General features: G+C 49.0%; 1 protein-coding gene across 1 annotated transcript; it reads left to right on the top strand.

Annotated features, from left to right (window-relative positions):
• Nucleotides 1-831: 831 nt before the first annotated feature.
• On the top strand, nt 832-1,326 carry LOC140392344 (histone H2A.V-like). Its single transcript, XM_072477651.1, has one exon. It carries the CDS (start codon nt 857-859, stop codon nt 1,241-1,243), a length of 387 nt encoding a protein of 128 aa, XP_072333752.1. The 5' UTR covers nt 832-856; the 3' UTR covers nt 1,244-1,326.
• Nucleotides 1,327-10,954: the final 9,628 nt, after the last annotated feature.

Here is a 10,954-nt window from a genome sequence, read left to right as displayed (position 1 = left end):
TTCCACAAATGGCTGTGAAGCACCCTCACCTATGTCCATATTTAATTAGGTATTAGCTGGAGATTTGATATATTCTATTGTCCAGGTGCCAAAGTCACATGATTCCAGCAGCCATCTTAAAAGCTTGTTTGGGTCCAATTTGTAATTGTATTTAATTAAAGTTCATAATATGTCTTTACTCAGCATGACAACACTTTCCAGCAGGTCACAATTAGGAACAGATGGCCTTGCTGTTTCATTTCCTCTGTGACCAAGGGCACCTCTGCTGGCCAGGGGAAATTGGTTATTCAGCACAGAGCACAAATTATAGCTGGATCGTCTGTGTTCTGGTGGCTGAGTACTGGCTACAACAGAAAAGTGGCCAGTTGAACCTCAGGAGTTCTGAGAGACTTGGCGAACTCAGTACTGATTAAAGAAACAAGTGCTGTACATGTGAGCTATTTATTGGGGAAGCCCAGAGGTTGTTACTAGGAGGCCTGTGGCCTAGATTTCCTAGCTAAGACTTGGGCAGGAGAAAATTAAATTAAAGTAATAGTTATTTCTATAAGGTAATTCATGAATTCAGTATCTGACTCTTTGAAGCACAGAAGGAAAAAACTTTCCATCAAACTATGTGGGATAGGCTCATAGAACAATGTTTAATTATAGCTTGTGATCGGAGGCTGAACATTTTCCAAGTGCTATTGAATTGGCATGCCATATCTTTTAGCATTGAGTCAATGGAAATGGTTTGGACCTAGTCTAGGTTCAAAGTATTGCTTCAACAGGTTAATATTGTTCCAGCTGATTGTCCTCAGAAACATTAAGAAGGAAAGCTTTGCATTATGAAAAGCCAGAGCGGAGCAGACACGAGGCGATGGCTGGCGGTAAAGCGGGTAAAGACTCGGGCAAGGCCAAGGCCAAAACGGTTTCCCACTCGCAGCGAGCCGGGCTGCAGTTCCCGGTCGGGCGCATCCATCGCCACCTGAAGACCCGGACCACCAGCCACGGCCGGGTGGGCGCCACGGCGGCCGTCTACAGCGCAGCCATTCTGGAGTACCTGACAGCTGAGGTACTGGAATTGGCAGGAAATGCCTCCAAAGACTTGAAGGTGAAGCGCATCACCCCTCACCACTTGCAGCTCGCCATCCGTGGAGATGAAGAATTGGATTCCTTAATCAAAGCTACCATTGCTGGTGGTGGTGTCATTCCTCACATTCACAAGTCCCTCATTGGCAAAAAGGGCCAACTGAAGACCATTTGAGGTTGGAAGCTCTCCTTTTTTAGGTTTGTTATCTCAGGACTCCATCTCCAATTAATCAACTGTAGAATGTTTGGAGGATGTGGCCGGAAAGACACTGGACTTCAGAAATGTGATGCATAGAAAAACACTTTTTTACCTCAATAGTATTTTTTAAAGTAAATTAAATTATCTCCCTTCCATGTGCACTGGTCTGGGACATTATCTTCTATGGTGGAACTGTATCCGAGTGACCTGGAAGCATTTCCTGGTTACAATGTTTTAAATGCAGGACAAACTCATTGCTTGTATAACTTTTATTTTTGGAGTGGATTTAAATCTGGATGGTTTGTTCTGACTGCCTACTGGTGGATGAAGTTTTCTTTCATGGGGCGGGATTCTCCCCTACCCGGCGGGGCGGGGGGTCCCGGCGGGAGGGAGTGGCGTGAACCACTCCGGCGTCAGGCCGCCCCAAAGGTGCGGATTTCTCTGCACCTTTAGGGGCCAAGCACTCACCGCAAGGGGCTAGGCGTGCGTCGGAGTGGTTGGCGCGCCGTCGACCGGCGGGAAAGGCCTTTGGCGCCATGCCAGCCGGGGCCGAAAGGACTTCGCCCGGCGGTGGAAGTCCGAGCATGCGCGGGAGCATCAGCGACTGCTGACGTCATCCCCGCGCATGCACAGGGGGGGTGTCTCTTCCGCGTCGGCCATGGTGAAGACTGTGGCCGACGCGGAGGGGAAAGAGTGCCCCCATGGCACAGGCCAGCCCGCGGATCGGTGGGCCTCGATCGCGTGCCAGGCCACCGTGGGAGCACCCCCCGGGGCCAGATCGCCCCGCGTCCCCCCCCCCAGGACCCCGGAGCCCCCGCCTAGTCCCGCTGGGAAGAGAGGTGATTTGATTCTCGCCGGCGGGACAGGCATTCCAGCAGCGGGACTTCGGCCCATTGCGGGTCGGAGAATTGCCGGGGTGGGGGGCTCGCTGACCGGTGCGGCGCGATTCCCGCCCCCGCCGAATATCAGGTGCCGGAGAATTCGGCAACCGGCGGGGGCGGGATTCACGCCAGCCTCTGGCGATTCTCTGAACCGGCGGGGGGTCGGAGAATCCCGCCCTGATCTTTGGATGACCAAACTGCTTTACATGTAAGTAAGTACTTTCCGGGAGTGTAATCGCTGTTGTGATGCAGAAAATGTGACAACCAGTTTGTGCACAGCAAAGTCTGAAAAGAGCAAGTTGACAGTGATTAGATAATCTGTTTCTCTAGCGTTGGTTGTGGGATTAAATAATTGCTCAGAGAAGTGTGGAGAACCCTCTCGTTCTTCTTCAAAATAGTGCCGTGGATACATTTACATCTACCTGGGAGGGCAGATGCGCCCTCGGTTTAATGCCTCACCTGAAAGACGTCTGGTGATTCTGTTGCTGTTTTAAAGACCCTCGTGTTGTAGCTTTCTTCATGCTTTACTTGTGCGCTGAGTTCGAAATTGCCCATGTTTCGATCACATGATGATTTTGCAGCACCACAGAAGCAACTGAGCGCGTAGAAGATTTGAAGTCTGGGGACGGTAGCATTGCAATTTCGGTACTGGCAATTTGGAAGCCTGGAGGAATGCTCTGGAGACAGGAGTTCAAACCCCACCGCAGCATGGGGAATTTAAATTCAACGAATTAATAAATCTAGAATGAAATGCTAGTCTCATTCATAATGATCATGGACATAGCGGATTGCTGTGAAAACCCATCTGGTCCATGAACGTCCTTCAAGGGTGAAAATCTGCCACCCTTAGCCGGTCTGGCTGACATATGACTCCAGACCCACGCAATGTGGTTGACTCTGAACTGTCCTCAGTTGTAGTGGGTGGGATTCCCCGACTCCCCGCCGGGCCGGAGAATCGCCGAGGGGCAGCGTGAATCCCTCCCTGCCGCCCCGCGCTGGCTGCCGAATTCTCCGCCATCGTTGCTTTGGCGGGGCCAGGAATCGCGTCGTGCCAGTCGGGGGCTGTTGGCAGCGCCCACCCCCCGGCGATTCTCCGGCCCCCGATGGGCTGAACGGCCGCCCGTTTTCAGCCAGCCCCGCCGGCGTAAATTACACAAGGTTTGTACCGGCAGGACCTGGCTCTGTGGGCGGCCTGCGGAGTCCTCGGGAGTGGGGATCTGCCACCGGGTGGGGATTCCGCACCTTCCAGGCGGCCCGACGCCTGAGTGGCTCGCGCCACTCTTTGGCGCCGGTACGACCCGCCCGCCGGATACCGGAGAATCCCGCCCACTGTCTCAGCACCACGCAATGCAATGGGCAATAGTGACGGTTACATCCCAAGAGTAGATCAAAAATAGGTTCCTCGTGGTACACCATTTTCAGTGATAGTGAGGCTAGTTTGCATTCGGCAGGAACACAAACCTAATTGTTGGTGCTTATGGGGGAGCCGACAGCTCATCCTGCTCGCAGCCTCACCATTCATATTTGGCCGTTTTCTTGGCAACCCATTGAAGACTGCATGTGACATCAGCACAGCACTGGATTTAGTCCAGGGTGCAATTCATTAAATCTTATGGCACAGAAGGAGGCCATTCATCCCATCATGCCTATGCTGACTCTTCAGGGGAACCATCCAAATTAGTCCCATACCCCTACTCTTTTTTTCCCCCAAGTGCAATTCCAATTTGAAAGTTACTTTCGAATCTGCTTGCTTTCAGACAATGCATTCTAGATCAATCATCTTGCTGCAGAGAAAAATTCTGCTCACCTTCACTCTGCTTCTTTGTTTACGGCAATCATCTCAAATCTGCATCCTCCGGTTACCGGCTCTTCCTGCCAGTGGAAAGGGCTTCTCCTTATTCATGCCAGAAAACACCCTCACGATTTTGCATGCCTCTTTTAAATCTTGATTCAACCTTCTCTGCTCCACCGATAATAACCCCACTTTTTTGGCTTTCAGGCACCAATCGGCGGTGAGTGTGCGAATGGGACTGAGTTGTGGGAGCAGCCTCTTCTATAAACCTGTCCTAACTTGGCTGCCATGGCCAGCCTGTATTCGAGCAGTGGACATGGCTGCCTCGGCATGGACCAATATTAATGGTGGTCTTCACATTTTTGTCAGAGTTACATTTATACCCACTGAGGGAAAAAAACAAGTGGCCGCAAGCATATGTGTCACATGATTTCCCCTCTTCTCCGCCTCCTTCCCACTTGTGGCATCTTGCCCGTGGTGCCTCAGACAGGGGATTGAATATGCCACCAAACCCTCTGAAAAAGAAAAGGGGTAAGGTTTTTTTATTCGCTCATGGGACGTGGGCGCCGCAGGCTGTGCCACCATTTATTTCCCATTCCTAATTGCCCTTGAGGGAGCAGTTAAGAGTCAACCGCATTGCTGTTGGGCGCACATGTCGGCCAGACCAGGTAAGGACGGCAGATTTCCTTCCCTAAAAGACATTCGTGAACCAGATGGGATTTTACTACAATCAACAATAATTTCATGGTCATCATTAGACTTTTGATTCCAGGGTCGAAATTCTCCCGAAACGGCGCGATGTCCGCCGACTGGCGCCCAAAACGGCGCCAATCAGACGGGTATCGCGCCGCCCCAAAGGTGCGGAATGCTCCGAATCTTTGGGGGCCGAGCCCCAACATTGAGGGGCTAGGCCGGTGCAGGAGGAATTTCTGCCCCGCTGGCTGGCGGAAACGGCCTTTGTTGCCTCGCCAGCTGGCGCGGAATTGACATCTACGGGCGGCGCGTGCGCGGGAGCGTCAGCGGCCGCTGACAGTTCCCCACGCATGCGCAGTGGAGGGAGTCTTTTCCGCCTCTGCCATGGTGGAGACCGTGGCGGAGGCGGAAGGGAAAGAGTGCCCCCACGGCACAGGCCCGCCCGTGGATTGGTGGGCCCCGATCGCGGGCCAGGCCACCGTGGGGGCACCCCCCGGGGCCAGATCGCCCCGCGCCCCCCCCCCCCCAGGACCCCGGAGCCCGCCCACGCCGCCTTGTCCCGCCGTTCAAAAGGTGGTTTAATCCACGCCGGCGGGACAGGCAATTTATCGGCGGGGCTTCGGCCCATCCGGGCCGGAGAATCCAGCGGGGGGGGCCCGCCAACTGGCGCGGCCCGATTCCCTCCCCCGCCAAATATCTGGTGCCGGAGACTTTGGCAACCGGCGGGGGCGGGATTCACGCCAGCCCCCGCCGATTCTCCGACCCGACGGGGGGTCGGAGAATGACGCCCCTAATTTTCATTGAATTCAAATTTTACCATCTGCGGTGGTGGGATTTGAAACTGGGTCCCCAGAGCATTACTCTGGGTCTCGCATTTACTAGTCCAGTGACAATACCGCGATGCCACTGCTTCCAAAGTGTATAAATAATGTTCACTCTATTCAAAATAAAATGTGTCTCAAGCTGTCGATGGAAAAATACTGCCCGAATCTGGAAGGGAATTATTGCAAAATTGCCAGTGCTCACTGCTGATGTATTAAAATTCATCTGAAAAGTTGAACGCACAAGGAATTTGTAATTCACATTCACGGGGTAAGGCTGCAATTGACATACTGCATCTGCGGTACTGAGACAGAATTTGAATAGAAAAGAAGGAACTGAGCCAGTCGAATGCAATCGATTAGAAATTTTAATCAACAGAATATCAACTACCTCACTGGTGATCTCGGGCTTGATTATCTGGGGAGAGCTGAGCTGGTACATGCCGTACCCAGCACTTGAACCTGTCGCACACCAACTTGTTCTACACAAGACTGCTGCCACTGTGATAACAAACCAGCCACCAAGATAGGCTTATTTATTAACTGAACAATTAACAGGGATTGATTGAAGCTACTAAGTCATATTGCACTTTCAATAAAGAAAAGCCTCATTGAATTTGGCAGCTGAGTCACTTTGTACTTAAGAACCCCACGGGCCAAATATCAGTTGGTTGCTCAGAATTTAGGCTTTAATTAAAGGAATACAATTTTTATATTTACCTTTTATTTCTCTCTCCCACACTCCCATTTTCCCTGCTCCTCATGTATAGGATATAATCCACTTAGTGCCTCTCTCCAAGGTGAAATCCATCATGTTTAAGCCCACATGCTGCATGTAATTGGGCTATTCAACTGTGCAGGCCATCACAGTCAAGCTTGACCCTGCTGGTTCCCAACATCCTGACTTTCTGGTGTAGCAGGAATGGGACCCTAGAGTGGATGTTTTAATTGCCCTTCCTGGCCAAGGTAGGAATGGAAAAATGAATCTGTATCTCCGTCAGCCTGACTACTTTATAAAATTATCTTTTTCTCTGTTTTTCAAAATGGATAATTGCTGGGCTGCTAAAATGTCTCCAGCTGATCACATCCTAGCTTCTGGAAGTTTCTGAGAAGTTTGAAGGTGAACCAAGGTTAACACCTCAAACTTCCAGGAACATAACAGCTCTTGCATTGCATGAACATCCCAGCCAAGCTAGTGCAATGGTCTTGCAGATGAGAGATACCTGCCCCAGCCAGCAATGAACAAAGGCAGCTGTTTGCAACTCCTCGTCTCCAATCTGGTGCTAACGGGGACCTGTTCCAACACACAATGGCTTTTAACCAGGGGCCTCACCTCGTTTAGTCAACCTAAAATCATTTTCTTCAAGAAGAAAAGAAACCCTGCCTCCTAATAAGCACCTCAAGATTCCAGGCCTGGGAAAATCCATCCTTTGTCCAACTGACCATGAGAGGTGATGGGAGGTATGTCACCTGACCTCCCCCAAGCTGCTAGCACTTGCAATATTGCTCTGGGGAGCTGAACTCAGACAGTTTTGGTTTGACCTTTGAAAAGAAAGAATAGTTCCAGTGTCATGTGAGAGTACCTTTAGTAAGTGGGTGTTTATAAATGGGTATGTATATAAATATCTGTAGTGAGAGTACCTTTAAGAAATGGGTGTTTATTACTGCAGTGATGTCAGAGAGTGGGTGGAGCTGGGATGTCTGTCAGCTTTTTACTTTCGTTTTAGGCTGTTTGTTGCAGGGTGTGTTTTAGTTTAGTTTTCAGAGCTGGATAGCTGCAGTCACAGCCAGAAGGTGTATGAATCTCTCTCTGTAATCTAAAGACTGTAAATCGATCCTGGTGATTTAAAACTAATAACAGTAGTGACTTTGACCTGATGTGCTTTTGGCAAAGGTGTTTTCAGTCTTATGGATGTTAAAAGGAAAGCTTAAAGGATTACTTAGTGTTGTATTCTTTGGGGGTTGTATTTGAATTGATGGTTGCTAAGATGTTCACTGTATGTTTTAAAAAGGTTAACTTGAATTCATAGAATAAACATTGTTCTGCTTAAAAAATACATTTCCATTTCTGCTGTGCCACACCTGTAGAGTGGGCCGTGTGCTCCCCGTACCACAATCTATTAAAAGTTGTGGGTCAGGTGAACTCCATGATACACTTTGGGGTTCTCTAAACCCTGGCCCATAACACCAGACAGGTATCCTCCGCTGCCGGCCATCTTATCATCAAGCTGTTGGCAGCAGAGAGAACTAATCAAAACTGTGAACTATTGGAACATGTGCCTCCATGACTAACACAACTCAACATTCCTCTCCTCTGGTGTCACCTCCATTTCTGGAAAAGCTGATCACCTTGCAGCAGGCAACGTCCCCTCAGAAGAAACATTCCATCAGACGTTTGATTCTGGACCCTGGACTAACGTAAAACCTTAACTTGCATTTTATTGTGGTCGGACCCTGAACTTCCTTCCTTTCCCTTATCGCTCTTTGGATTGTGTGAGTTCAAAGAGGCGGCACGGCAGCAGACTGGTTAGCACTGCTGCCTCACAGCGCCAGGGACCCGGGTTCGATTCCGACCTCGGGTGACAGTGTGGAGTTTGCACATTCTCCGCGTGTCTGCGTGGCTTTCCTTCAGGTGCTCCGGTTTTACAGGGCGGGGGATTGGGCCTAGGAAGGGTGGTCTTTCGAAGTGTCGCTGCAGACTCGATGGGCCAAATGGCCTTTTTTTGCACTGTCGGGATTCTATGATTTTATGAATCATAGAATCCCTACAATGCAGAAGGAGGCCCATCGACTCTGCACCGACTCTTCAAATGAGCAATCTACCCACACCCACTTTCCCCCTATTCCCGTAACCCCACAGCCTAAACTGCACATCCCTGGACACTATGAAAAGGAGCAGAATTTGCAAAACCCCTCTCTGCATTTTGGTGTGAAATAAAACAACCTCTTTATCATATCTCGAGTTTGCTGTGCAAGTTTTTCAGAAGAGGACTGGAACACTTAAGGGTTGAAGGAAACACGCCACCACCTATAAAAAGGGGAAATCAAAAGTAAAAGAATAAAGTAGACGAGCAGTGAGAGGAGAAATCAGGGCTGTTTAAAAGGGGGCAGCACGGTAGCACAGTGGTTAGCACAATTGCTTCACAGCTCCAGGGTCCCAGGTTCGATTCCCGGCTTGGGTCACTGTCTGTGCGGAGTCTGCACGTTCTCCCCGTGTGTGCGTGGGTTTCCTCCGGGTGCTCCGGTTTCCTCCCACAGTCCAAAGGTGTGCAGATAGGTGGATTGGCCATGCTAAATTGCCCTCAGTGTTCAAAATTGCCCTTAGTGTAGGGTGAGGTTACTGGGTTAGAGGGAAAGGGTGGAGGTGTGGGCTTGGATAGGTGATTTTTCCAGGAGCCGGTGCAGACTCGATGGGCCGAATGGCCTCCTCCTGCTCTGTACATTCTGTGAAAATAACCCCTCTTTCTGTCCTTAACGTTAGTCAAGGAGGTTCATTATATAGATCCCCCTCAAGCTCGTTTCTAAAAACAAATTTATTCATTGTGGAATATAGCCGTCGCTCACAAGGCTGGAAATTGTTGCCCATTCCTAATTATCCTTGAGAAGATGATGGTGAATCGCTACCTGGAATACGTGTGGTGAAGAAATTCCTGTTAGATAGGGGATTGCCGGATTTTGCCCCAGCGATGGTTAAGGAACAAAGCCAGATGTTCAAGCAAGCTGTGACTGGTTGACTCAGCACAGACCTGAATCCACCTGTTGAGTAGCAGTGACATCAGAAGCTCATCAATATAAAAAGAAATGAGTACTCCCTGAACCACTGAAAATCAAACAAGCAATTTGTTAGCCGTTCCCTTTCTCATCTTTCACAGGCTCACATCATTTACCTTTGTGTGATATGAGGTAGGACATTATACTTGATGAGGACCTACTCCGAGTTTTCCAGCTGGAGACCATTGGAGCAATGTAGCCCCGATCCTCTTGTTTTTCCGTGTCTATTCTGATCTCAACATTTAGAAAGCCGAGGAAATGTGTCATGGGAAAAAAAATGGAGGAAGCAGTTTGAGCTTTTTGATTGGCTTGGAGAATTGATGATTGGTAGCTTTGAAAACATTTCAACGACTTGCTTGGTTTGTTTTTCCTGAGTTAGTTGCTTTTCCTTGCAGTTAGCTTTGCGTGACCAACTTATTGCGTGTGTAATGCTTTGAAGTGTGGTAGACCACAGCCCACACACAATGGGCGCACTTTAGATATGGAACATTTAATGATATAGTTCAATCGCAATGCAATAGAGCAACACACTTCTTTGTTTTTGTAAATATAGAGTACCCAATTAATTTTTTCCAATTAAGGGGCAATTTAGCATGGCCAATCCACCTACCCTGCACATCTTTGGGTTGTGGGGGCGAAACCCACGGGGAGAATGTGCAAACTCCACACAAACAGTGACCCAGAACCGGGATCGAACCTGGGACCTCGGCTCCGTGAGGTAGCAGGGCTAACCCACTGCGCCACCGTGCTGCCCCAGAGCAACACACGTCTAGTTCTCTTTCTTTACTTTCCTGTGCCAAATATAGTTCGCAGCCTAAAAAAACTGCCTTCTCCGCCCCCACCCTCTTTCCTAAAACTGTCCACAGGGGCATATTTCATTGCCTCAGATTGACTCTAGCTGATTTATGCTTCTTTGTTGTCAGTCTTTGTTGAGTTAGCTGATTGAAATTTGAGCAGCTTTCGGTAGCCTTCGCAGTAGCCTTCACCACTTGAAAAATACTTGGAGATGTTGGAGGGTGATGGGCAAGGGAATGGGAATAACTCTACCCAAAAGGCTGGTACAAGCACAATGGGCCGAGTGGCCTCCTTCTGGAGGTATAACTTCATGATTTCTGGATTAGTGAGGTGAATAAAATCAGACGAGGTGCTCACTGCTGAAAGGTGTATCTGTGTAGGTAGAACACTGGCTTTGCTCAGTGGTTAGTCTCTTGTCACAGGGTCAAAGTGTTGTAGGGCTTGAACACATAATCTAGGATGACCCTGTAGTTAAGCAGTTGCTGCACTTTAAATAAGGCATTTAGCCAAGGCCCCAGAATCCTGTTTGTGTCCTATCGTATTATTTGCTGTTGGAAGGTGTTTTTTAAGTTGAAGCAGACATTTAAACAGAATCACCAAAAATTAGAGTTGATTTGCTGTTTGCGGATATGCAAATTGTCTTCAGGACAACAGCCATTTTAAAGTAACTTATTTCGAGACATTTTAATATAACTTGATGGGCAATAATCCCATGGGATCAAATGAAACACAGTTTGAATTAAATAGAGAGCAAACCCAGGTTGGATGTCGAACCAGCGTTGCACCCAGTCCTGTCCGTTTCTCCACTGGCAGGATAGGTTGCCCCTATTGTGGGCATAGTATTGAGAGTTATTTCTGATAAACAGCACTGTATGAACAGCGAGTATGTAGGGACAGGAGTAAGCCATTGAGTCCCTTGATCCATCATTGGATC

Source organism: Scyliorhinus torazame, chromosome 16 (genome assembly GCF_047496885.1).
Source record: "Scyliorhinus torazame isolate Kashiwa2021f chromosome 16, sScyTor2.1, whole genome shotgun sequence".
In the NCBI taxonomy this organism is placed as follows: domain Eukaryota; kingdom Metazoa; phylum Chordata; class Chondrichthyes; order Carcharhiniformes; family Scyliorhinidae; genus Scyliorhinus; species Scyliorhinus torazame.
The sequence above is the reverse complement of the archived record's forward strand: the minus strand, read 5'-3'. Positions and strand labels throughout refer to the sequence as shown.